This window comes from Colius striatus, chromosome 2 (genome assembly GCF_028858725.1).
Source record: "Colius striatus isolate bColStr4 chromosome 2, bColStr4.1.hap1, whole genome shotgun sequence".
Taxonomy (NCBI): Eukaryota; Metazoa; Chordata; class Aves; order Coliiformes; family Coliidae; genus Colius; species Colius striatus.
The window spans coordinates 44,479,329-44,506,770 of record NC_084760.1 but is presented as its reverse complement, the minus strand read 5'-3'; the positions used below and the strand labels follow the sequence as shown (position 1 = coordinate 44,506,770).

Below are 27,442 nucleotides of genomic sequence, written 5' to 3'. Positions count from 1 at the left end.
TCTCTTGAGTGTACAGAGATGCTCTGAGTAACCTTAAGTCAATCAACACCATCATTTCAAACTCAACAGACTATCTTCTCCCGTCACATCAAAAGCAGATATAAATTCAAACCACTACTACAGGTATCCACTGCAGAAGAAGTTTTAAGTGAAAATACATTACATCCATGGCAAACTGGTTAGGACAAGACCCAGCTCCTGTTGAACCAACAGAACAATTTCATATTGTGGCTGCAAGGTACCCAAATCTACAGGCTCGAGACCCTGCCAAAGCAACACATGGGTATCATGGGACCCTTACAAAGCCTGACAGCAGATGTTTTCTTTAGATTCTCTGCCAGATCTCTCGTGCTAGAATATCAGCTGTTACTATCCTCATCCCTGAAACACTAGGCCCTTACCCTTCTTGATGGGTGAAGTCAATTTGCAGAACGCTGACCAAGAGAAAGCATCAGCCCACCATCAGTCCACCATCTGGCACAGGTGCTTTTATTTCCAGCATTTAGAGGCTCCAAACTCATACCTAATGGCTGCTGAGCAAAACCTGCAGAGTCTGGCATCATGAGCTGCATTTCTGCTTTCTCCAAAAGCCAGCAGTTAATGGCATTCAGACTGAATCTAGAATCATGAAAACATCTTTATTAAGCGTGTCAGAAAACGCAGCAAAATGCTGTGCTGAACAATTGGCTGTAGCAATGCTACTCAGTTCTGCAAAGTGAGTCTGTATCACATCTGATGTGTTACATAAAATGTATGTCAGCATTTTCCTGGCAATAACAATACAGCAGTTTCTGAGAACCTTAACACACTGCAAATAAAACATTTGCAATGCACTTGGAATTGTGGTCACTGTGCAGCTTAGCACACACAGCTGCATACTCACACGCCTCAATCGCCTTAGGAGAGCGCTGAATAAGCCCATCTTTTTAAGGTACATACACAGCACTGAGTATTAGGTCTTTTTACACATCTCAGGTATAAAATAAACACGTTTTTATTTCTATGCATTCCTGCATACAAGCATATGCCCCTAGGAAAAAAACAAGGAGATGAAAGCAAGGAAGTAAGGCCAGTGTAAGGAAGAAGACACAGGCAACAAAGTTTTTTATGAGGCTTGAAAACTGCTGTGATTAGTCAAGCTAAGAAAGGAAGATTAAGAAAAAAGATGGCATATAAGGACAGGAGGGAAAACAGTATAGCAAAGGGATGAGGAAATTAAAAAAAAAAAAAAAACAAACAAAACCCAAACAAGCAGAGAAGGCCTGACTTTCAATGAGATAATAACATTGCCTGGGGTTAGAGAAGAGCACCAGAAGCCAGGAACATACCCTCAGAGTTGACTATGCACAGGATTTCTGCAATTTTCTGGAAATCTGTTCAGTTGGAGCTCTTCTTGCTGTCTGTTATGAGGCTTTTTGAATCCACCTGCTGCTGACTGCCCACACACCCACCAGCAACACACCGCCTCAGCACAAGAAAAACAGAAGCTGGTTTTTGCACCTGGGCAGATGGAGAAACTCTCCAACCTGACCCAAGCACAGACCAATAGAAGCGGTCTCCTCTGACTTCTTGTGACCTGATCCTATGGGACAAATCCCAGTTAACACCAACGTTCCCACAGACTCCAAGAGGGACAGGATTTCACCTCCTGTCACGTCAGGGTCCAAGCTGCACAGGCTCATTCTGAATCCCACAAAGGTGCCGACACCTCACTGCTGAGCTCTGAGCAGAAATCTCCTCCTCTAAACAAAGATCTCTATCCACCCTCACTTGTCTCACAGTCCAAAAACTTCTACTACCAGTCAGCCCAACACACAACAGCAATGGTGCTTCATTATCAGTAAAAATCCCTCTGACACCGCAAGAAACAAGAACAAAATTCAACTTAACCTGAAAAGGACCACACAGGCAGTGATTTGGCCCTGGTTCAGATTAAATTGAGCATTTCACATGAGCAAGGAAACTGCAAGACGTTCCAGCTTCTCACACCATGATTTCTAGGACCATCACATACACAGGGCTGGGCTGGAGCAACTGGAAAAGGAAGAGTAGAGCACTGGATGCACACAGCCTCATGATGCTCACACCCAGCAGCACCCACAAGAGCAGGACTGGGTTAGTGGCTGCACTGTGTTTTATCCACCTTCAAAAAGACAGACACCAGGAGAAACAAAGTGCTTGAGTTTCGGTGAGTGCAGTCATCCCAGGAGAGCACTTCTGAAAGGTTTAGGAAGCCTTTTGATTAGAAGGGAAATTGGAAATCCTAGCTACAGATCCTAGCACATAACAGGCAAAAACCTGCTGTCACCAAATTTACCCCTTTTTGGTTTTTTTCACAGCTCTGCCAGAAAATGAGTTACACAGAAAATCAGATTAAGGAGAAGGAAGAACAGAAAAGGCTGTCACCTCCACGGACTCTCCTTGCTTCAGGTAATTCTATCTTTGTCTAAGCCTACCACAGAGCAACCACTGTGCTTACTTATTTCAACCGTGATTTCTCTTTAGAGGTGACATGACTGGGTTCTGAATTTGATGCATCTTGACACCTATCACAGCTCCTACTTTTACAAGTAGTGGAAGGTGCTTCTGCCACCCTTTCCAGCTCTGCTTCTTCCTTGAAAAACTGCATCAGATGAAGACTTAGCCTTAAGCACAACAGCTTAAATTAGTGAGGCCTCACAAATGAAGGGTGGTATCCACACACATTTGGTGGTAATAGGGGCTGAACATCAGTAGTACTCCTTTGCTGCTATTGTAAAAAAAGAAAAAAAAAAGCCCCAAATGACTAGAAAGCCGGACCAGTCTTTAGCCAGAAAGCTGATCCTTCTCCCCAGGTCCTCCATTTGCAAAGCTTTGCTGCATGGGGGACTGAATCTACACCATGGAGAAGCTGGCATGTTAATAACTGGTCTTGTGCAATGGGAAGAGCAGTTTCCAGGCCTGTCTGTAGCATCTTGGGCAGAGACTCAGCTCATCCTGGGACCTGGTGGACCAGGTGAGGACAGCAATGCACTTAAGGGTGGAGGAAAAAGGCTTGAGGAAGGGAAGCTTTATAGAAGCAGGAGGGTAGGGAGATCTGGCAGGCCCATGGACAGGCAAATTTGTTTTTCTTAGATTATTTAGGGTCTCCCCCTAAACCCTCCTTGGCCCTGCCTTGTCTAATACTGGCCCTGCCAGAGACACTAATTTTCCCTGCCCCATCTGTTTGGATTTGCTTACTCACTAATTTATACAACGTCTAGCTCCATGGTGGCTAAGCATTTTAATCACAGTGATTAACACACTGAGCAAGAACAAAACAAAAATGGTTAATCAAAGGCTATTAGCAGTGTTTGAATGTCTAGACACAGCTTTTTACACATGAATGCTGGTAAACGATCATCTCCCAGTAACCTTCATCTGGTTTTTGATTTATTCACCCTTCTGCCAGCTTCGAAGTTTGCCACAACCACATCGAGGATTTTTGACCCATTTGGCACCAGGAGAATACAATACACTCCTGCAGGAAACACTCGTTTTTCAGCCTGTCTGAAGTGTTTGACACCATGAGCATGCTCTGCATCAGGGCCTGACAGAGTGCTGGAGATGTGACCTGCACTATGATGCCACCAAACTCCCCGTGCCTCAAACATAATGAGGATCCTGCCCAAGTCCAGGAGTAGAACAGATCTATGTGAAGAAATGCCAAGAACTGTCCTTCTTAGATGAGTGATGCTCTCATTGGTGGTTTTCACAACAACAGGAGTATTAGTTATACAGTTTGGTATTAACACTGAAAGATCTTACAAGAAAAGGCTGCAAGACCTGGGGCTGTTTAGCCTGGAGAAGACAACACTGAAGGAAGACATCATTAACACTTACAAGTACTTAAAGGCTGGATGTTAGGAGGATGGAGTTACACTTTTTTCTGTAGCCTCAAGTGATGGGACAAGGGGTAACAGGCACAAGCTGGAACCCAGCAAGTGCCAGTGGCACAGGAGGAGAAACTTGTTTGGTGTTGAGGTGAGGGAGCCCTGGCCCAGGCTGCCCAGGGAGAGTGTGGAGGCTCCTTCTCGGGAGGTTTCCAAACCCGCCTGGACACGTTCCTGTGCCCCCGATGGAGGGGAACCTGCTTGAGCAGGGGCTTGGGCTGGATGAGCTCTGCAGGGCCCTGCCAATCCCCACAATTTAGGGATTCTGTGATAAGCCAGGACTTGCTCCTACAATCACTGTTACAGGAGGCCACCTCATGAGTACAATGCTCACTACCCTCAAAATTCTTGCCAACATCAAAACGGAGCCCAGTGCCCAAAAGAGAATCAGAACTCTCTTGGGTGAAGCAACATCTGTACACAAAAAACAGATTCCAACTCAAAGATCACGCCCAATGCCAGGCAGAAGGTACTCAAGGAAGCAAAGAGATGCCTAATACCTGGACAAAGTATTTGTTTGGAAAGCCGGAGTTTCTAAGAATGAGTTATGAGGGCAGGGAAAGCATGTCTTATCTGTGTTTGTAAAGCCCTGTGTAAATTAACAGCCTTACACAAACAGGATTTAAAACAAAAATACAAGTGTAACTACAGGGTTTATTGCTTTAAATATATCTCCAGTGGCTTATACTGTGAATATAGAGCTGAATGTTTTTATTTAAGTCACAGATGCTTAAAGCATAAATGTAGGTTTCTTTGTGTTTTTTAATAGCTAATATAACTAAAAGCAGCCAAAAATCTCTGGTCATTCTTCCATGCCTTCAATTCGGCTCCTTTCAACTAGCTCTCCTGCTACTTCCAACAGTGACATTTTTCTGAGGCTCCTTTAGCCAAATGGTAAGTTTTATTTTTCTTATGAAAAAGGGCATCCAGTTGCAGTAATGGGCTCTGGGCTGGTTTAGGGTTCAAAAGCTTCCAATGAAAACTGAATGTTGGGTAAATACCCACGATAACCAGGAAGGTCTGCACTCTGATGTTCACTTCTATCTCGTAATAATGAAAAGTCTCTTTGGGGGTAAACTAGAAGGAAATTAAATGATCAGCAGAAAGAAACACCCTTGCTCTGCTCTAGTTTTTACCTCCCTTTTCCAACAAATCACCACTTTGGGAACGTTAATCATTTTAGCTGTATCTTTGCTTTGTTGGAAGTGTATATTTACAGTAAAACAGCAGTTTTGTCATTTTTATCTCTGGGTAAAATCCTGTGGAGACATCACGCATCCAAAGTGATGGGGCTGTGCAATAGAGAGGAAGACGACCATCTCAAGATATACCTCAATTAGCTCAGTCGAGACACCTCTCCAATCGCTTAAGTCCTTTAACACAGCATTACCAGCCACAGAAAGTAATAACCACACTGAATCTGCACATTATTAATTTAAAAAGGCTGCCTTGTAGATCCCTACATTGACCATCCCAGCTTTCCACCAGTCCTACTCCATCACTGACTGTTTATTTATTATTTACTATCTAGGTGTCTCTGGGACAACTTAATACAGTAAGATAGTCTCTCATCTCTTCCCTGCTAATGAATGTAATAAATAACTACAGTAAGCATTAGAATCAATATTACACTCTGCTCACATCCCAGAGAACATGAGGTCTGTGGCCTGCAGTCCTGCTGGAGATGAAAAGTCTCTGAGGGATGCAGATCTGCTTAATGCTCAGACAGAGCAGGTAAATTTGCAGTGGTGGTCTGGGATACCAGGGGATTGCTGCGCTCTCTGTAGGGTTGGGAAGGCATCATGCAGCTGATAGCTTTGTGTTTCAGATGAGATGTGAAGCACAGGTGCCTGCTTCCAAACAAAACCTCAAAAGTAGCAGTAACACTGTCAGTGCCCTGTGGGAAAGAGGAGGTCTCTCAGAAACGTAAAATATGATTAAAAGAAAGAAAAAGAGGCGGAAAGAGACATGAAAAGTTTATGCATTGAGTTAACCTCCACAAACTATCTTATAGATTCAGTTTTGTTTTGAGAAAATAAATTATTTTAATGGGGAAGTACTATTAACTGCATAGTATGAAGAGACCAGAGCTACCTGGGATTTTCCTTCCTATAATGCACAGAAAGCTCTCCAGATAGTGAATTCTACCAGGTTTTTGCTCTTACAAATTCAGAAGAACCCCACACAAGATTTCATGCTGCCACTTAATGAAGCAATGATATTCCTCAATTCATCAAGCAGCCTTCCACCTTCCTCCTGACCCACTCCTGCACTAACAGCTCCAAGGCATGAGCCAAACCACGTTACCCAGAAGCTGAAATCAGAAGCAAGCTTTTCTTCTTAAAACAGCTATCACCTTTGAGATTAGTCATTACACCACCTGGTAGCCTCACAGAGTATCTTCTTGCAACATATCTTCTTGCAACACCCACGCTCCCTTCTCACTGCTTCCCCTTTTCCAGGATGTTTTTTTCATATCCAGGTGTACATCTCTCTGCTGGGATCACAACCTGCTGCAGCAAAATCTCTGGGGACCCAATTCTTGCTAGACCCTGCAGCAAGTACTCCAGAAGGCAAAATAAAGGAAAAATATGAGAAACCATGGCTTAACGACTTGGCTAAGAACATAACTTTGCTGATGAAACTATTTCTGGTTTCACACCAAGGCACCTCCATGTAAACTCACCCCAGGTACCCTGTTCATGAGCACACGTGTCCCAGGCAGAAGACTTCATTCCACCCTGAGGGAGTATTACAATGCCCATGCTCTGTTTTTCAGAGCTGGGTTTCCCACCTCCTGAAAGGTGCTCCGCTCTCTTGGAAGCGGTTGGAGAGAGTATAGACATTTTTAAAGGCAATTTCACCTACAAAATGCTTCAACACTAACGCATACTTTGACTGCAAAGTAAATAATGTACTCACTCCAAAAGTGCCAACAGTGAAAGGATACTTGCTCTATACATATTCTTAGAGTCCAATACACAAAAAAATTACTGAACATAAAATACCAAGAATAAACACAAGTTTTTCAAATCATCTTCACTGTGCTACTCAACCCAGCTTTTCATCCAACTATAGTCCAGGTACTAACTCCAGCCAGACATACTGGACATACAAACCCAAGGAACTGGAAGGGTCTTCCAAGTTTTTTCAGTATATGACAAATTCTCAACAGACAATTATTCTATTGATACATCACCAGGAAAGAACTTGGTCCTCCACATCTACACCACAGAGAAGCTGGAAAACTGACCTTGTAACGTTCATTATCTTCCTCTGTTCAAAAACAAGAGTCTACACAATTAATCTATGGAAAGGCACTTGCACAGACATTTTTTGCCTCTGCAGGGGAAAGAAACTCACCTTGCTGGTTTCAGTTCTTCCAGGATAACTTAATATGTCTAAAGCTCAAGTGATTGAATGAGATTCCTGTTCCACACAGAAACTTGCATGAAAAAAACTTACAGCTTTAATTATCCTGCTCCTCAATTTTTGTAGTTTCAAGTCCTCAGAACTCACACCCTTATGCAGGAAACTCTCTAATCAAAATTGCAAGGAGACACATCTAGTGAAGCAAAATTTTCAAAACAGGACTGAAAACAAGTTCTGCCAAACGTCAAAAACCCTCAAAAGGGCTAAAACATTCATCATGGGCTATTAAACACATCCCACTTCCTGCTCGGGAACTTTCTAAGCCACAAATACCAGATGATAGCATGATAACCTGAAGCAAAATCATGATGCACCTGCCCAGATCCAAGGCCTTTTCCTAGGCCACCTGTGCTCTTTTCTGTTTGCCATCAGAAGCACAAAAATGAGCCGCACAGCATTTTTTGCCTGAGCTCTCCTGACGATACAAATGCTTTGGCTGCACTTTCCTATACTCCTAGAAAAGTTCTTTCAAGCATTGTGAACTGTTTTCAATAACTGGTAGGGTTCTAAAAAAATAAATAAATAGGTATTTATGCTCGAATTGGAACTCCATTAAAAACAGCAAACATTGATGCTTCCATGAGTTTCTTCCTTTAACTCAGACAGTCATCACAGAACATAGGGAGCTCAGCACAATGGCTAGTTACACCTGTCACCCAGAGCCCTGATCCATTCAGGACACAGAGTCATTTCTTTAATTCACTAAAGGCATGATAAAACGACTGCAGGACACCCAAGGAACTGAATGGCTCCCATCAAAGCCAAGGCAGAGCAAAAGACCACAGCACTAAATCAGGAAGAGCAGGGTAGGAAACAGCCTAATTTAGATAATCCCTTTTTATTTAATCCAAGGTGATGTGATCTTATCAGATAACAAAACTCAGGATCACAAACTGACAAAAACCATCTTTGTTGACTGAAGCCAGAGTTTTTAGATGTAGTTAACTTTTCACAGCTGCCCACCAGCACCATTGCTATGGACTGTGGAGCTGTGGAGCTAACATGGAACAGGAAACAGGAGGAAATAATAGCTACTTCACAGAGCTGGGTAAACAAGCCTAATTTAAAGCAAAAATTTAGTTTTATACTTCTACTCATATGATTAGGAAGAGTAATATATATCCTTTAATGGGCAACTAAAGTCATTTTAGAGTTATCATTAGAGTCATTGAGCAAAGGATGCGTGAACAAATTTTATGTTTGGTATGGTAAATTTTCATGGTCATTCTCTGCTCCTACAAATGTGCTTTTCTGAAATCTAATATAGTGTGTAACAACACCTTCAGCAAAAACAGCCTTACTTCATCAGGCTTTAAGGTGCATTTCTATTATGAAACTTCTTTTCTCATCTTGTTCTTCCGTTATTGGTAGGAAGACAACCCTAAATGACTTCTCCTGCAATGAATGCCTCTTTAACTTAAATCACCATTTAGCTTCACTGCCCCTTACACTTTCAAAAACTCACCAACTGTAGAGTTACAGTCTCCCACAGTCTCCCTCCCTGAGGACTAGCTCAGGTGGAAAAGTCAGACTAGCAAGGCTGCATCACAGTCTGCTGGTGTGCAAGCCTCTGTTTGAGTGTCTGAAGATTTTTTGGCTAAGAAATTACAATGCTCTCTCCAGCAGTTCCATTTCCTCTTGAGCTGAGGAGCCCAGAATTGGACACAGGACTCCAGATGAGCTCTCCTCAGGGCAGAGAAGAGGGGGAGGAGAACCTCCTCCAACATGCTGGCCACATTCTTCTTGATGTATCCCAGGATGCCACTGGCCTTCTTGCCCACCAGAGCACATTGCTGCTCATGTTTATTTGCTGCCCACCAGAACTCCAGGTCTCTCTCTGCAGAGCTGCTCTCCAGCAGGTCACCTCCAGCCTGTCCTGGTGCATGGGGTTTTTCCTTCCCAGGTGCAGGACTCTGCACTTGCCCTGGTTCAACCTCATGAGGTACCTCTCTGCCCACCTCTCAAGGTGGTCAAGATTTCATTGAATGGCAGCACACCCTTCTGGGGAATCAGCCAGTCCATCCAGTTTCATGTCATCAGCGAAACTGCTGAAGGTCACTCTGTCCCCTCATCCAGATCACTTCAAAAACTTGACACCTTGTGAAAGTCAGTGGCTGGATGTAACTCTATCAGATGATGCTCAAAGAGCAGGTAGTCAGCCTGGGACAGCTGGAGCTTCCCTAGCAAAGTCTGCATGGAATAAAGAAAATACTCAAACTTTCAAAAAGGAAAAAAAGTAAGTGTTGCTGTTTGCTGGTTTCTGCCACCCAGTTCCATACGAGCACTCCAATCCCAGAGGTGCTCAGTTTAAAGAAAATAATAATGACCACAGCAATCCAATACACTGACTACACAGAAATCCCAGGTTTAGGAACAGCTAGGAGTCAAAATAAAACACCTGGACCTACCCTAACAGTCAGTACTGCTGAAGAAAACAACTATATCTTCCCAAGCCAAAAGTTGAATGTGCTCCCACAGCAGGATAACGGTTAAAGATCAGAAAAAAAGAGCTCCTGATAGATATCAAAGACTGCATTTGCTGCGCAAACACAAATGCATACTTGAAGTTGCAGTTAACACAGATTAAGTGTCATACTGAAAGGTTTCCTCTTGGAAAAAAAAATAAATTTATTTAAAGGTGACTGCTCTTTAAGCCTAATCAGTAAAAACCGCAGTTTTATGATGGTGAAATTGCTCCTAAGAATGCAGACTTCTATTTTGAGTGACTAACAGATGTTTTCACCGAGGATTTAGGACAGGAGGAATACAAATGTAATGATAATAGCAGCCTAATGAAGTTTAGCCTTCAGTTAATTCACACAACCAATTAATACTATACCCAGTGGAACGTGTTAGCAAGGCAGGAATCCTTTAGTTGACCATAAGGGTCAATGTTAGGTAAAATATCCAGTACAAATACATGCATTTATCAGGGAAGAGCACATTTACTGTTCAAGGGCTATGGTCCTTTACGAGGAGTAACTTCCCAGCAGCACACAAGAACTCAGCCAGAAGCACTGCCCCAATCACAGTCTGACTCCTTGAGTAGTCATGAGCTTAAACAGCTTTCTGTTCAAATGAGCGCAATTTCCAACATGGGAAATGGCACAAACTAATGAATTTTCAGTCAGTACATCCTCATTCACCAATTCCTACATGAAATACTTCAGCAACTCCCCTCCAAAATAAAACTATAATTTTGCCTTTCTGTTTCACCCAAAACATGCTTTCAAGAACGTAAAAGCAACTCACTTGAAGCAAACGGAAGAGATGTGACCTTCCCATTTTTTTAGACACATTTGTTAGGTTTACAAATCCCCTAATCCTCTGAAAGAAAGGGGAAAATAATCTGGTCCCAGTAAAAGAAGTCAGCAAAGCCATCAGAAATTAAACCCTAAATTCAGACTCCCTGCTGCAGTTACCTAGCTCCTGATAATTGTAGTAGTTTTTATTTTTCTCTAAGGACAAAGTTAAATACTAGCAAGAAAAAAATGTAAGGGTCAGAAATAATTTGCCCTCACTGCTAAAAAATTGGTCATTTCCCAGGAACCACCAAGGTCTGGTTATTGGTTAAAGGAGCAGCAGGGAATTGCAGTGAGATCTGCGTGATCAAACAGAAAATTCAGCGGTTCATTCCAGGCAGAGCTTCATCACAACAAGCAAAAATAATGAGAGCCTTTAACGCAGCTTTAATTGTGCAACAAGCCATGCCAGGAAAAAAAAGAAAAAAGTTTTTAGAAACAGAATTATTAAACTCCAGAGCAGTAAAACGAAGACTGAAAACATGCTCTGCACAAATGGTAATAAAGCACCAATTAAGGTGGTGTTCTGAAGCACACCAGTGGAGGGGTTATTCAGGCAAATGCTAGGTTACTCAGTCAGAGTTTTAATACTAAAAAGCAGGATTTAATCTTACTTTTTACTCTTACGATTTTTTTTGAAGCAAAATTATTACCCTTATTTAGGGTTAAATTTTATTTTCTTATGAGAATACATGAGGGTTTTTTTTCAGCCCACCTCTGCTGATTCTCCTGCAGCTATGAATCACAGAACCTTAAGGGTTGGAAGGGACCTCAAAAGATCACAAAAGATCATCTAGTCCAACATCTCTGCCAGAGCAGGACCACCTAGAGTAGGTCATACTACTGTGAACTCGTCAAGGTGGGTTTTGAATGTCTTCAGAGAAGGAGACCCAACAATACATTACCAGAGAGGACCAAGCAGTAAGACCAACCCTCCAGAGCTCATTTGTCTCGTGTTCCTCATCTGACAAGCAGATATCAAACCAGTGTTTGATCAGAGAAACCACACCAATTTTAGAGTACCTGAGGACATGCTCTAGAATAATTTGAACTTAGGGATGCCAAGATTATCATACAATGAAACTGTAACAGATCAACCATCATTTCATGCAAAATTGTAAATGACACCTGAATTCCTGGCTGGATTCATGTACTGAAGGATGATTAAGTTGAAAATCTATTATTACATCTGATCTTAAATAACTGATAGGATTTTTACTCCCAACATACAGTAGCTAAAATGTGATATTACTGGGAGCTTTTTGAAACCAATCAATAACTATTAAAGCTCAATCCCATCAGCTACCACCAGGTATTAGCCACTTTCTCAATATTTCAAGTATTCAGTTATTCTTAGATACAGTTAAAGTAGTAAAATGAAGTGGTCTCATACTGACACTGCGATAAATGTGAGATTAAATATAGAACAAATTTATTACTCCCTGAAGTCCTACTGAGTGTCCTGATTTTTCTGTATCCACAACAGTATAGTTTACTTTGATGTTTTATTATCCCAGATCTGAAGCACACAATTGAAAAGCAAAGAGTGTGCTGGTTCAAAGACCTAACCCAGCCACACCGGGAAGGGAGTCAACACCAGACTGAACCCACAGATGAAGCTGATTGCCCTCTGACAGCCATCATGCCCTGCTGAAAGCAAGTGGCACACCAGTGATTTGTGACACTGAGCATGTGTGACACATCGTGGCACCCCTTGAGTGCCTGTGGGCTGGGAGAGAATGTGCCTGCAGGAGACAACTTTTCCCAATACTCTGCTTTGAAGAAGCGGAGTAATCAACCCATTTTTAAACCACTGGTTTTAAGGAGTTTTAAAGTAAGACAGCTAATTGCTCAGCTTGCTTTAAAAAAGAAAAGAAAATATAACCCCACAAATTCAGATGGGTCTGGGTGAAGACAGGTGACCCCAGAAGTCCACGTTTCTGGCTCACTGCCCATCCTGCACTCCCAGGATGGTCCCAGCTTAACCCTGCCGAGTCCTCACTGCAGAGCAAAACACGCTGAAGAAAGCTGTGGGAGCAACAAACCAAGTCCTTTCCCTGTCAGCATCTGAGCCAGATGGGTTCACAAGGACAGGAATATTTCGGTCTCAGCTAGATGGACAAGTCTAGGCATTTCTGCTTTCTCTGTCACTCACCTGGGCTTCATCATTAAGCATTAATACCAAAGTGACAATATAAATCTCCCAAAAATTACATATACTATCTAATCCAATGAAGGAATCTGGGCTCCACTACTGGAGCACGGATGTGGGCCATAAAATAAACACAAAACTTAGGTAAGCCTAAGCCATATCCAAAAGCTGGAAGTGGATTTTCATATAATCAAAGAATGGTTTGAGTCGGAAGGGTTTTTTATAGGTCACCTGGTCCAACCCTCCTGCCATTAGCAGGGACACCTTCAACTGCATCAGGTTGCTCAGAGCGCTGTCCAACCTGATCTGGAATGTTTCCACAGATGCAGCATCTACCGCCTCTCTGGGAAACCTGTGACAGCGTCACACCATTTTGGTAGAGACTGTGACAGGTTGAATACATTTTCATCAACTGTTTTTCATAAGAAAATAAAAATTAACCCTAAGTAAGCGGAATATTTTTCTTTCAAAAGTGTTTCATCCTTCTGCACTCCTTGTGTATTAGGCAGGGATGCTGTTGCCTGTGTGGCTTGACCACTACAGGACCATCCCTGGCACAATTTTGACTGGGACCTACCAGCCTCCACCCCAGCAGCTCCTCATCACTTTTCCAGCAGGGCCAAGAAACCACTCCCAGCTGGCAGCCTGGAAGCAGTCACCCTCTCCTGAAAGCCAAAAAAGCTTAACACGATAGAAATGGCTATGCTACAGCAGCCTGTCTCAGGGTCAGAGGACAAACTCTGCCACTATGTGGCTTGCAAGCAGAGATGTGGCCATTGAAGGCGAATTCCAAGCAGGCATGATGATGGGGGCTCTGCACGTGATGACTACACGATAGGATTTTATGTGTCTATTATTTGAAAGAGCAGAGGAAAGAAATGGGGCAGACCCACAGAGAGGCTCTTGTGTCATCCAAGAGCAGGCTGCATCTGATTTTGGGCTGGAGTCTTTTCTGGCGTCAGTGGTACGATGCATTTACGTCAACGCGTGACAAGGGAACAGGACTGACAAGGACTAAGGTAAGATTAAGCATTCAGGAGGAAAGCAAGTCCTTCACAAAAACAAGGGCACAAAAGCCTATCATGCTGCCTTTTGACATGGCCACGTGCTGAGGCAAAAGCTTCAACTTCCAGCTCTGGGTCTGATGCACCTGACTTGGCAAGGCACTGCTGCAGCTTTCCCCAAAGAAACCATTTCTTCCCCAGTTAACAAACACTGCAAAACAAAGCATCACAGTAACCTCTTCACTACATCATCAAGTCAACGTGTCGGCATGATGGGCTGTACAGGGTGACTTCACACCCCAACGTGAGCTCACACCTCCCCTGGACTCGCAGCCCTAAGTCTCCCACTAGGGAGGAAAAGATGCATTGCTGCATTGTCAGTGCTAGAGAGTCATCGGTGCAGGCTGTTCCAAATTATTTCCATTTCTAATTAATATTCACAAATGAACCACAATACCGTGCCTTCAATCAGCCGTCACATGCTACCCACGCTAGATGAAAGGACAACTACACGAGATAAGCAGTTTATTGGATCAAAAGTCCCCTTTAGATGAGAAGACAGCTATTGCAACAGCGTAAAACTGATAGCATGCCATCGCGGGTGTACGCGCAGAGGAAGTATCAGCAAATCTCCCCCTTTAAACTACAGATTCAGCACAGAGAGCGCACAACACAATTATTATGCAAATTCATCTGCATTTTGCTGCCTGCTTCAGGCTTTTGCGGGAGGTAAGAACTTATGTTTAAAGAGCTGGAGTTTTGTGTCACTGAAAATGGCTACTTCAAAAACCTCCACTGACGCCCCATTATACCATCAGCAATTCAAGTTTAATTCCCTGACACTATTGTCAGCATCACTGCACCACCAGTTAGTCTCTAAGGGGCAAGGACCACAAAATAAAAGTCTTTGCTTTTACCTGATTTTATCTTCCTTGAGCAAGATTCAGGAGGTACTTTTTTCCTCTATCCTCCTCCTCAAACTCAGCCTCAGTGGCAGGGACCAAGGATCTCTTCTGCCAGCATAAAACGTGGTCTGGGGATAAGAGCCTGGCCACAGTTGGTGGGCACTAGCCCTGCATGGGCAGTAAATGAACTAAAAACCACCTGATAATCACACCAAGCCCACGTACAGTGATGGAAAACCTTTAGCCTGTAACAACAGCGTTTACTCCCCTCATCTTCACCAGATGGGAAATCAGTATTTCGCAGAGATAAAGGCAAGGTGGTTAAAAAGTGCAGAGAAAGGTTTATTGGCCACCACTTCCCAGAGCCCTTCTGCTCCTCAGCCACGAGGGACTAAAATGGTCTGCCCAAGAAAAAACGTTATGTACACCTGTTGCCAGAAAAGAGGAAGTATAAATATTTCCAAAGCTTTATGAAGGCTAGTACTTACAGTCATGCTTTGAAAGGGAAAGAATAAAGCAAAATATTCAATTAGAAAAAATTACTCTAATTGCAGGTTCTATTTTATCCCTCCATTAAAGCAATAAAGTGCCTTGAAATATTGCTGAGCTAGGATACAGAGCTTAGTGCTACTTAACATTTTAATATACATCCAGGGGGGCTAATTTAATTTAGATCTGCACAAGGGTCTTCTCTCCTCTCTGGTCTATGCTGCCTCCCTCTACGCTTCTTAAAATATGGCTGGATAGCAATGCTTCTGCCCCATGCTACGGGATGTTATCCACAGGGCTGAGGCTGGATATAAATTGACACATACCAGCATACCTCCAAAGGCAAAGGGGACATCGAGCACACAACACAGTTCCACATGTACCAGTTAGAGGTGTGTTTGCCTGCACCTGAATGCTCTGATATCTGATTTTTCTTTTTTCTTTATTGGAGGAAAATATCCAATTTCTGCTCCTCAAACATCAAACAAAATCCTCTTGGAAACATAAAATCATACCATTTTGCTCTAATAGCACATTAATCCCACAGGAAGGGATTTGCTACTGCAAGTCTCTGAGCAAACAAGCACTGAGGCTGAAGAAGGGGGCTCTTATCCCCAGCCCTGGCTCTCTCCATACTTTCTCAGCACTACAATGCCACAGTTTTCTGACTATAACCTCGTTCCTCACTGCGACAGAAATAAGTGAATTGTATTTTAGGGAACTCTTCGTCTTTTTAATTAAACAAATTAATATCATTTCTCCATATCTCATAGCCTCTATTATCTGTTGTGAACTCTTACAATTCTGTTGTAAAGATATATTGAAAAAGTGCTAATTGAGATAATCTCTGGAACTCAAGAGTTAGTGTATTTTTAGCCATGTTTTAAACCTATTTTCCCTTTGTTTCTGGAATGCCTCCCATCCTTCCTCTCATGCCAGACTGTTTACATTATTTAAATGCCTTCTGCTTATACCACTCTTTACAATTTTTACTTCAACAACATCGGCCTCCGTTGCTCTTTTTTCTTCCCTTGCTTAGACATAACTGGGATGAATTCCAATCCCAAACTCGAAACCACTCCTGGTGCTTTACTGCTGTCTTCTGTGTTTGGTACATCAGACAACGCATGACTGCCAGTCCTATCATCCAGTACCGCCTGTGTGGGGGAACCAAGCACGAAGAGTTAAACTGTTCTTCTTTTACAACAGAAGAAGGGGAAAATGATGATTTTCCCAGACACTGGAATTCTCCCTAAATATTTGTCACCTTCCTGCTTTAGCAGACACCCCACTGAAAGGATGAGGGAGCTCATCACTCCTTCATTTTTGTAAAGAGCTGTGAAGTCCACTGCCCATCAGGCAAACAGAAGCACGACCCCTGTCCCATGGCTGCCCTGTGGAAAACCTCACTGAGTGAAATCCTGGGAGTTGAAGGAGGCTCCAGCAGCTGTCCACGCTGCTCTGTCACTTGGGCTTGACTTGCTTTATTGGCAAGTTTAATTAGAGGAGTGCTAAAAGCAGCTCAAGGTGCCAGAGCATTTTGCATTGTGGCTCCTGAAGAGTTTTTAATTTGAATTCTGTCAAATTGGTGGGGGTTTTACAGCAATTTTTTCCCACCTCGTGAGGACCTGCAAAGGTAGAAAGGGTGATATAGTACAACAGCCTATTGAGTTTTTCCAGCATGAGTGCAGACCTCTACAGTGTTGATTTAAAACTGTTCACAATGGGTTTGCTTTTCTTAGTCCCAGTTCACAGACCATCTATGGTGGGGCACTAAGGCAGCATTTATGAGGCTCTCCAGCCACAGACCTATCTCCCGTGAGTTTTGTGACCTTTTCCCCCAGCCCTCATCCTGTGCAAAAGGAGATCCAAATCACAGATATTTATTTGGGATGCAAAAATTCTCAAAAGCCTCTGCTGCAGGTTAAGGCAAATCGTCATAACGTGCGACCACGCAGGCAAGGCAGAGCAGAGGGAGAGGAGCACCTCGTGACAAAGGCTCTGGGCTTGAATACAGGAGGTTTTAGCAAAGCTGCCAATTCCGCAAAAGAACTTCCGTGCAGCTGAAGTCACTTGAGGACAGACTGTGAATATTTCATAGGTGAACCTGAGCTCTCACCAATCTCAGAAGAAAAGAGACGTGAAGAAAAGCACAGTCTTCAGGTCCCACTATAGTTTTGGGGACATGCTGCCTTTCACTCTGTTTTTCGTCTCTTGGCCAAGATCCGATTTTGCTCTAATGGGGCTGCTGGTTCAGGTAGGGTTTCAAGACACTGACTGAAGGAATAACACACCCATTTATATTGAAAGAACAAAAGCAGATACACATGGCTTAGCCATCCAAGCATGTGTATCCTTTAAATGGAGTATTGGGGCCGTGGGTCAGATTTGCCCAAGGGCAGACAAATATCAACTCCTGAGACTCCTCGTCAGCAACGTAAACCTGGCTCCTATGCTACAGCAGTTGCATATAACCAAGGCTGAAATTGGAATATAGGGTGGTAGGCAACACAAATTCCCAAGTAGAAAAATGAAAATCCAGTCATGGGGAGCTGCAGCAGGCTGCTAACCAGCTATCCTGGGACACAGCCCAGTGCTCAGTCCCAAAAACCAGGACATTTTCAGAGCAACCTTGACGTTGCACACACTGCCAATCCCCAAGGACATCGGATATGCCTGTTGATATGCCCTGCAAAGATCATGCTGTTCTGTCCCTTGGGGTTAGAAACACAACCTGCTCCTCCCACTGCCAGGTCGCCACTCAGTTAGAGATTTTTCTAGAGATTCTTCTCCTCAGGAAAGCTCTTTCCCCATTTTCTCAGAATCCAGTTTGGAAAAGCAGACTAGGGCATCACATCTGAATCCCAGCACATGAGAAGAGAGTAGATCAATGAAGTAACAATATTTGGCACATGTTCTTTGCTTATACCTTTAATTACTATTTAATTTTATCTCTAGTTATACCAAAGCATTACTCTGATTCCTATCTCCGCCTGCTCAAAAGCTTTCAAGCATTAAAACACTAGCTTATATTACCACTGATATTCATGACAGTGAGGTACCAAAAATCAAGTCAGGATTCAAGGAAAATAAGGCAAAATGAAAGTTCTGTGAGGGATCCAGACATCTCCATAGGCTCATCTTCATTCCCCAAGGAAAATTACGTTTGATGTCCAATTTCTGTTCTTTGCAGTCTCAAGAAGGCGAAAGCAGATCTCCTCCAAAGAGATGCTTTATCACCATCAGTTCTACCTCTACCCTCTTCATGAAAAGAAATGTTCCCTGAATAACCTACATTTGCACTGAGAGGAGAACCACTGCAAGGAATAAAACGAGCTCAAGGCAGCTAAAAGCAAAATGGAAGTGTCTAGAAAGGTAGAAAATAGCATATAATTTCAACATTGAAAAAAAAGATGAGACATCTGTCCTCCTTCCATTGGCACCCTGTCGCCCCACCACCAGGAAAGCCACTTTCAGGTTGACATTGGCATTAGAAATGAAGTCATAGGGCACCCAGGAAAAAAAAAAAAAAAAAAAAAAAGAATGTCTGTCTTTCCTAGAGTTCAGCGCAAAGTCTGAGCAAAGGAAAAGGGATGCTCTGCTTAAAGACCATGCAGATAGCAGTATTTAGGAAAGCAGCCTGCAACTCAGCTTCAAAACACTTGCCTTCCCTTACAGTTTTTGGGCTTCTGGAGGTGGTCTCTTGAAAACACTTAGCACTAGTGTTCTCGCCTTGAAAGCCATGGGAACTTTAGGCTGGTTCCAGTAAGAACAAAGTCAGGTCACCAGAGCATTTCTGCTTCCCTGTTGTCCTTCCCTTCCATGGTGGAGAGGTGACAAGCTGTCATCATGGCAGGATCATCTTACTCACCAGGCACCTCCTGCCGCTGTGGCTCTTCCTCTACAGCATCCCTACATCCAAGAGGAAAACAAATGCCACGTTCTCCTCCAAATCTCACATCATCCACCTACCCAAGCCACACTGCCACTGCAAAAACACTGAATTACACGGAAAGGAGAGTTCCCACCAGGTCAGGGCAGAGGCGTTTATTCTTCCCCAGAAAAGGTCTGGAGAAACCTCTGCCCTCCCAAGGCTGGCAGAGCAGATCTGCTTCAACATCTGTGGTTTGACCCCCTCTAGTGGGTAGCACTCCACAAGACACGGAGCTTCACCACCACCTTGCAACCAATGGAGACCCTACTCAAGTGATCAAAGCCTTTTTCTCCATCATAATGGTGATGATGATTATCTTCACACACGTGCAACCTACCTGCCTTGCAAAAAGATTCCATATCTTTGGACCTCTACACCTGCAGTCCTGAACTTACATAGAGCCTGTAGAAAAGTCTTAAAATGGGGGCAGAGTGGGTAAGATTTTTGGAAGGGAGAACCACCTCACTAGCAACAAAAAAAAAACCCCAAAAAGTTATACCCCAGACGTGATTCTGTTAGGAGAACATATTCATCATCTATCCCAGAGTGCCTTCCCTCTGCCAGCTTGTCAAAAGCTGACAAAACTCCCATACTATAAAAGCAAGCTGTTAAAACTTGGCTAAAGGGAAAAACTTAGCTGCCAGACAAGCTAACCAGAAAAAGCTGAAAAAAATATTTGAGTGTGCCAGGGAAGGCTGTAAATTTACAGAAAGGCTCTACAGAGCTGAACATCCCAAACCAAGACAACAAGGCAGCTTCTCGTTCATCTGTCACTTAATGAGGGATTCAGGCAGATACCTTAAGAGTTATAGCTGCCTGTATTTCTAAAGTATCTGAAGTAGTATGCATCTATCTCACAGTTCATCCCAAAACAAAGTATTTTAGTGGAGTCTAAACTCACTCATCATGGAGTCATTAAATACCACATATTCTATTTAAATCCATTGATTCATCCTTCTACCTCCGGGCATGCCGAAAGAGGGACAACTCATAGATTTGGTCTTTCCATTAATAAACAAGGTGTCAAGTCTTTGCCTGAATTTTAGGAATTTTGCTTTTAATCACACACATACAGAAGGTGGTTTTAATGTCAAAATAGTAACAAGGGTTGTTCTGGTTTGTTTGGTTGATTGTCTCAATGAATGTTTTTCTTCTGAATACATCTTCAAATTAGTACTAAAGATAAAGCCCACAAAGATATTACATTCAAGTCACAAAACTTGCCATGGTTGACAGTTTAAGAGACACAGAGTGATTTCTAGCTGATCAGCATTCATTTTAGCTCAAACTCCACATACTGTTAATCTAATGGAATCCAATAATGTTTTCTTTAATAGCATGCTGCAACATAAAGGATCATACTTGATACTCTAAACCTTGTACTCCAGGACAGCTGTCATGACCCATTAACCCACTTATAACAGAGGTTAAAGAAAGGTACACCAGACACAGAGGTGATACCCTTAATTATCATTAGTACTTGCGCAACTATCCAAGATAAGACAACTTCAAGTTAAAACTACTTCTCCTGAACCTACGCAGCTCAATGGCATCGATGAAAGTAACAGCCCTGGCAAGCACTGACATCCAACCCGCCTTCAGTCTACTTCCAGCAAAACCACAGCTTTGCAACATCCCTCCTCAATGAAAAACCCTTCTGCAGCTTGCAGTGCAGCGGCTCAATAGAGAGCATGTGTCCCAAATTATTTACTTTTTCGACAGTCTGGTTGTACTGTTTTAAGTCCTCAAGATAATCTAAGAGATAGGAAATGAATTAAGATTTAGAGAGGTAAAACCCCGGAAGCTGAGATTTATCAGTGGGAATGCCATCTGAGATCATATTACTTCAAGTAAGAATAAAAATATGTATTTACATGCATATGGTATAAACATACACAGTTTTTTTAAATACATATGGGTACTGTCTTTCCAGCAGCCACTATAGGTAGGTAGTATTAACACAATCTTTGGTTCTCAGCTAAACAAAAAACACCACAAAAAACCACAGAACTATCATTAAGCCCCCCCAGCCAGTACTCCAGTAGTTCCACTGCCCACCCTTCTTCCCAGCTTTCCTGGCTAGTCACAGTTCCCTATTTGAATAGGACAGCGAAGGACATGAACAGAAGATAAAATCCCAGAGTACTCAGAGTAACTCAGAGTGCTCCAAAAACAAGCTACTTCTCCCACAATCCTGACAAAATGAAGATAAGCTTACTAAAATAAGAGCCCAATCTATGTTTATATTTCTGCCACAAAATGTTATTTATTTATTCATCATCATTTTGGCAGGTGTTCCCAACATTCAGGAAAAGAAGTCCCTACAGGAAATGTGCTATCCCCTAAACGAAAACTCGGATTACCTAACATATTCAGGATGAGGATTTCTATACAACTTCAACTTGCTCCCTCTGTTCTCTATGACTTCACTTCCAGCTGCTGAGCAACAAGCCACAACAGCTTCCACAGAACGTACAATCCCAATTACGCTACATGCAGTCACAGAACAGATCTGTGATCATGCAGGAAACCAGGCTCAGGGCATTACAAACTGAATTGACATCATCCTCATCCTCCTCCTCCATCGCCACGTATAAACTTCTTACCAGCCCAATTTAACTGCAGGCAAACACTTCTAAAAAAGTGCTTCCCGGTATTAGTCCCATCACCAAATTCAGGATTTAATTTTAATAGCCAACTGAGAATGCAGAAAGACACCCTCGTGGAGGCAAGCCCACAGAACTCATGAAGTTAATTCTTGCTTTGGTCAGACCCTGGGAGTCAGCTCCACACTGGTCAGCATCCCTTAAAAAGCAGGAGCTGCATGCTAGCAGGATTAACAATCAACAGGAGAGAAAGCTCCCTTATTTCACCTAACGTGACTGGGTCTGCAGAGCTCCTTTTCAGACTCTTACGGCAGTCCCAGCCCTGCACAACCTCGGAAGCAAACGGTTTTCCTCTGCATTAATAAAGAGGGTAAAAGTCTGGGTAACCTGAGCTTTTTGTCCTCACATTGCAAAAAAAAAGAAGAAATCACCCCCTCACACCCCCCCCACTCAACCCATCTCTGCCGATATCACTCTTGTATCCTCCTCCCCACCTGCCCACTCCACTGTGCCACGGCAAGGAGAGTTTTTTCAAATGCTAGGTTTTCACCATGCTAATACACAATCATTTCCATTTGCCTGGCTCCAAGAGGAGGAAAAAAAATCCAACTTGCCAGAGAAGCATCTGCATCGAGAAGTGCTTTTGCTGATGGGATCAGCACTTGGGGAGCACCAGGGAAAGCAGGAGAAAAGGTCACGTACCAATTCATCATCCTCCCTTGCATCACCTGCAGACATCCCCCTCCCGCATTGCCCAACCCAAACCTCAAAAATCAAGAAAGAAAGAAAGAAAGAAACCCCCAAGTAGAAGTTGAGAACAAATGTGCTTTGAACGCCACACAAATGACATTGAAGATGCAGAAGAAATATGTATTTGCTGTTGTGCTGCACAATTTCATGGGCTGATTTCCTAGGTCTCCGTTTCCCGCATTCTTCCCACACGGAGCCCCTCCCCTCCACCTCCTCAGCTTCTTTAAAACATAAAATAAAATAATAAAAATCTTTGATGTGTCAGTTCATTTTATCTCGGGAGAGCAGTGTCCTCAGAAGAGGTGTCAAGGCCCTCCCCTGCCTCCACCCACACACCCCTCCCCCAGGCTCAACCATGCTGTCTCCATCTTAACTCCAGCCACTTCTTCACTGATTTCATTAGGCAGCAGAGTTAACCCCTTCAGCCAGACAGATGGAGGAGGTGGGGGGGAAGGACCTCCCCATCAATCATCTATTTCTGCCTTTTCCTTCATCTTTTTTCTCACTCATACCCCAAAAAAAACCCAACAATCCATGAGGTTATTTTTGCCCCATTAATTCATCTGTGAAATACCAATGGAGGAATAGTAACCCTTTCAGCAAGCCCCTCCAGGGCTTCCCACTGCTTTACCGTGACGTGCCATCTTCTCCTCCCTTAAACAAACTCAGCATCCCCTCCCTAAAGATTATTTATGAAAGCCACAAAACCCAACCAAACTCATCTGCAGCCTCTTCTTTACAGCCTAATCCATCCATGGGGTGGGGGGGTGCATCCACCACCTCCTGACACAGCCCGAGACGTCTCTCTGTCACTCTGTGTCTCTCTGTCACTCGCATCTCACACCCCTTCCATCCTATTAACCATGTCCCGTCTCTGCGGACGCTGGGCCATGCCGGGTCTTTACAGCTGTCCTTACAATACCCCTTTCGGTGAGACTGACATCTCTGTGGTAGTGTTTGCATCTATAGGCTTTCATCCTGGAGAATCCCTCTCTGCCTCCTCCCACATCTCTTTTTGGAGAGGAAAACGCAATTTGCAGCTCTCTCTGGAGGATGCTTTTTAATTCCCACCGAGCCTGGAGTCACGTTCCCTACCCTTCCTCTGGCCAGCATCTTCTCTGCCCCAGGTCCTCTCCTGCTGGAGGAGAACATTTCCATTCCCCTGTCCCTGACCTTCAGTCTCACACTAGCAACCCTACGGCCGTCCCTACACCCCCACCACCCGTCCGAGGAGAAGGTTTTTTTCTTTCGCCAAAGCCACAGCCAAGGCATTGTGCTGCGTTTTTTCCACTCCCACAATCTGCTCCTTTGTTGTGGGGAGGTCAGCGAGAGCCAGGTGGGAAGAGGTTCTTGGGGACAGATGCAATCCTCACCCCCTCATTATCTATGAGGGGTTTGATCCACGTCAGGAAGACGCTAGCCGTCTGGAAATGGCCCAGTCCACCACTCGACAGTCAAGGGTCTCCTCCCCTGCAGACCCTCTCTGGAGCTGCCCCCCACTTTCTGTGGGTTCTTTCCCTTGCTGCTCCTGGCTCCAGAAGGGGAGCAGTGAGGCAAGCTCTCCCCAGGGCCACAGGACCTTCCCCTGCAGCACTACTGATGTGGAGGTCACCCCCAGCCCTGGGCCTGCCCCTACACTGTCACCTGTGGGATATCCCCAAATCATCTCCTGACAGGAAGAGGAGCTCCATCCCCCCAACATCCTGTCCTGACCTATGTCTGTGGGATGCCAAAAACTCACCCCATGCCTTAAGGCAGCATCCACAGCCCCAAGGAGCTAGGACTCCTTCTACCTCTCATGCTTGTGAGCGGTAGCAATCTCCCCCCCTTTGGGGCTCTCCTCAGTGAAGCAGAAGTCACTGCAAATCTCTATGTGGGGGGCATCAACCTGCTTGGACTAACGAACCCCACTCCTTCCACGTCAGCCTCAGAGACAGATCCTGGGGGAACTTCTCTTCCCCTTGGACATCCCCTCAGCATGGGGGATGCCCTCACACCTCCTCTACCCAGAGAAGCACTGACCCACGTCCACTTCAGGCCATGAGGTGACAGTGATCCCCACGTTCCCGATCTCAGGCTTATTTTGTAGGAATCTCTCTTCTTTTGGGGTCTCTCCTCACTCCAAATGACAGTAATCCCCAAATGTCTCCTCCTTCTCCACGTGGGGCACACCACACGGACTGTGACCACCTCAGCCCATGAGGCAACATTGACCCACGTCCATCGAAGACCATGAGCTGATAGCAACTTCCATCTGCCCCACCTCAGCCAGAGGACAGTGATCCATCTCTGCCTCAAACTATGAGATGACACTGACTCAGGTTCACTTCAGACTGTGAGGGAATGCTGACCCATATCCACCTCAAACCATGAGGGGCAGTGATGCCCATCCAGCCCACCTTAGCCAGGGGACACTGACCCACCTCCACCTCAAACCATGAGGAGACACTGACTGACATCCGCCTCAAACCATGAGATGACATTGACCCCCATCAGCCCCACCTCAGCCAGGGGACAGTGATCCACTTCCACCTCAAACCATGAGGAGACACTGACCCACCTCCATCTCAGACCACGAGTTGACAGCAATGCCCATCTGCCCTATCTCAGCCAAATGACAGCAACCCTCATCTACCTCAAACTGTGAGGCAACAGCAATGTCCACCTGCTCCACCTCAGCCAGAGGACAGTGACTCACCTCAAACCATGAGGTGACAGTGACCCACGTCCACCTTGGACCACGGGCTGACAGTCACCTACAGCTACCTTGGATCATAAGCTGACAGCAATTCTCATCCACCCCACCTCAGCCAGGGGACAGTGACCCACCACAAACCATGAGGGCACGCTGACCCACGTCCACCTCAGACCATAAGGTTACAATGACCCACACCTGTCTTGGACCACGAGTTGACAGTGATCCTCATCCAACCCATCCACGGGACAGTGACCCACCTCAAACCGTGAGGGGACACTGACCCACGTCCATCTCAGCTCACGAGCTGGCAGCAAACCCTATCCATCCACCGCACCTCAAACCGTGAGGGGACACTGACCCACGTCCACCTCAGACCATCATCTGGCAGCGAACCCCATCATTCCGCCCCACCACCTCAAAACGTGAGGGGACACCGACCCACCTCCGGCGATGAGGCAGAACCGCCCGCCCGCCTCAGTCAGCGGACGGCGACCCGCGCCCGGGCGCGCCGACCCACCGCCATGTCGGGCAAGGAGTCGCCGGCCCCCCGCGCTTCCCTGGCCGCCCCCTTACCTCCAGACCTGCCCCATCTGCAGCAGGTGGATGACGGACTGCCAGACCCAGACGGAGATCCTGCAGAGGCGCTGCGCCCCGGGGGTGGCGGTGCCGGCGGCTCCTCCTACCCCGCCGGCGGGTCCCCCCCGGCGGCCGGCGGCCCCCATCATGGGCGGCCCGCGGCTGCTCAGGCCCTGCACGGCGCCCAGCCCGCCGCCCGTGTAGTCCTGCACGAACCAGCGGAAGCTGAGGATCTGCACCAGCACCGAGGGCAGCAGCACGAAGGCCAGCGTCAGGCCGCACCAGACGTAGTCCCGCCGGCCGTAGTGGTGCAGCGCCAGCCACAGGTCCGTGCCCACGTCCCCCAGCAGCACCAGCAGCGCCAGCACGATCCACAGGCAGTCCAGCCACGGCCGCTCGCCCGCCTCACCGCCCTCCGGCGCCCGCGGCGGCCCCTCGGCGGCGGGGCGCGGGGCCAGCGGCTCGGCGGCGGCGGCGGCGGCCGCCCGCCCGAAGAGGCTCCGCAGGCAGGCGCTCCGGCAGCCCCAGTAGCACGACGACGTGTTGCAGCAGTGGCAGATGTGCAAGGAGCTGCTGCCGCCCGGCTCCTCCGCGCCTTCGGCCGCCGCTGCCCCGACGCCGCCGCCGCCGCAGACGCCCGCCGCCGCCGCCGCCGCCGCCGCCTCGTCCAGGTTATGCAGCTGGGCGAAGCCCACGCCGCCGCCGCCGCCATCCGACTTGGCCGCCATCTTGCTGCCGCCGCCGCCGCCGCCGCGTCTCCGGCCCCTTCGCCGGGCGCGCTCGCTCGCTCTGCCCCCCCCGTCCCCGCTCCCGGCGCCCCCCCCCCCCGCCGCCCGCCCGCCTGCCCGCCCGCCGCTTCCGGGGGCGGCGCTTCCGCGCCCGCGCAGGACGGGACGGGCCGCCTGGCGGCCGAGCCGGGCAGCGCCGCGGGCGCGGGCAGCGAGCGGACGGGGCGAGCGGGGCCGGGCTGGGCCGCCGCACGGTGCTGCCCCGGCCCCCGGGCGCGGAGCTGGTCTCTGCCAGCACACCGGCACCCCAGTACGCCGCGACTCCTGCACGCCGGCACCCGGCGCTGCCCTGCTGGCGTTGCACTGGCACCCGCTGCTGCGCTCTACCCCATCCCCATCACATTGACGCTCACTGCTGCCCTCTGTTCCGTGCCCATCGCATCAGCACCCGCCGCTGTCCTCTGCTCCGTCCCCATCGCATCAGCACCCGCCGCTGTCCTCTGCTCCGTCCCCATCGCATCAGCACCCGCCGCTGTCCTCGGCTCCGTCCCCATCGCATCAGCACCCGCCGCTGTCCTCTGCCTCATCTCGATTGCACCAACACCCGCAACTGCCTTCTGCCCCATCTCCAGCACACCAGCACCCACTGCTGCCCTCAGGCCCGTCCCCATCACAGTAACCCATTGCTGCACTCAGCTCCATTCCCATCACACTGGCATCTGCTGCTGCTCTCAGCCCCATCCCCATTGCACCAGCACCAAGTGCTCTTCTCCCTGTCCCCTCTTTGTTAGCAGCCATAGGATCCATTGTGTTTCTTCCTCCAATCACCACACGTTGGTACCAGCATCTCCTAGATGATCCCCAGTTGGGGCTCCTTGTACTGACTTCATCTCATTCCCAAATCAACTCCCCAGCCCACTGTCTTGACTCTAAATTCCCCATCTGGCAGTGCAAC

The 27,442-nt window shown here is 46.2% G+C and overlaps 1 protein-coding gene across 2 annotated transcripts in view; it reads right to left on the bottom strand.

The window, feature by feature from the left end:
- Positions 1-26,538, bottom strand: part of XKR6 (XK related 6) — a 197,533-nt gene extending 170,995 nt beyond the window's left edge. The window contains exons 1-2 of one of the 2 annotated variants that reach the window (XM_061989863.1): positions 26,233-26,538; positions 25,757-26,193 (exon numbers count right to left, since the gene is read on the bottom strand). In XM_061989863.1, coding sequence (XP_061845847.1) covers positions 25,757-26,193; positions 26,233-26,487 — 692 coding nt within the window. In that variant the 5' untranslated portion in view covers positions 26,488-26,538. Of the gene's footprint in view, positions 1-25,756 lie in introns of both variants that reach the window. The other variant, XM_061989862.1, reaches the window with a different exon arrangement.
- Positions 26,539-27,442: the final 904 nt, after the last annotated feature.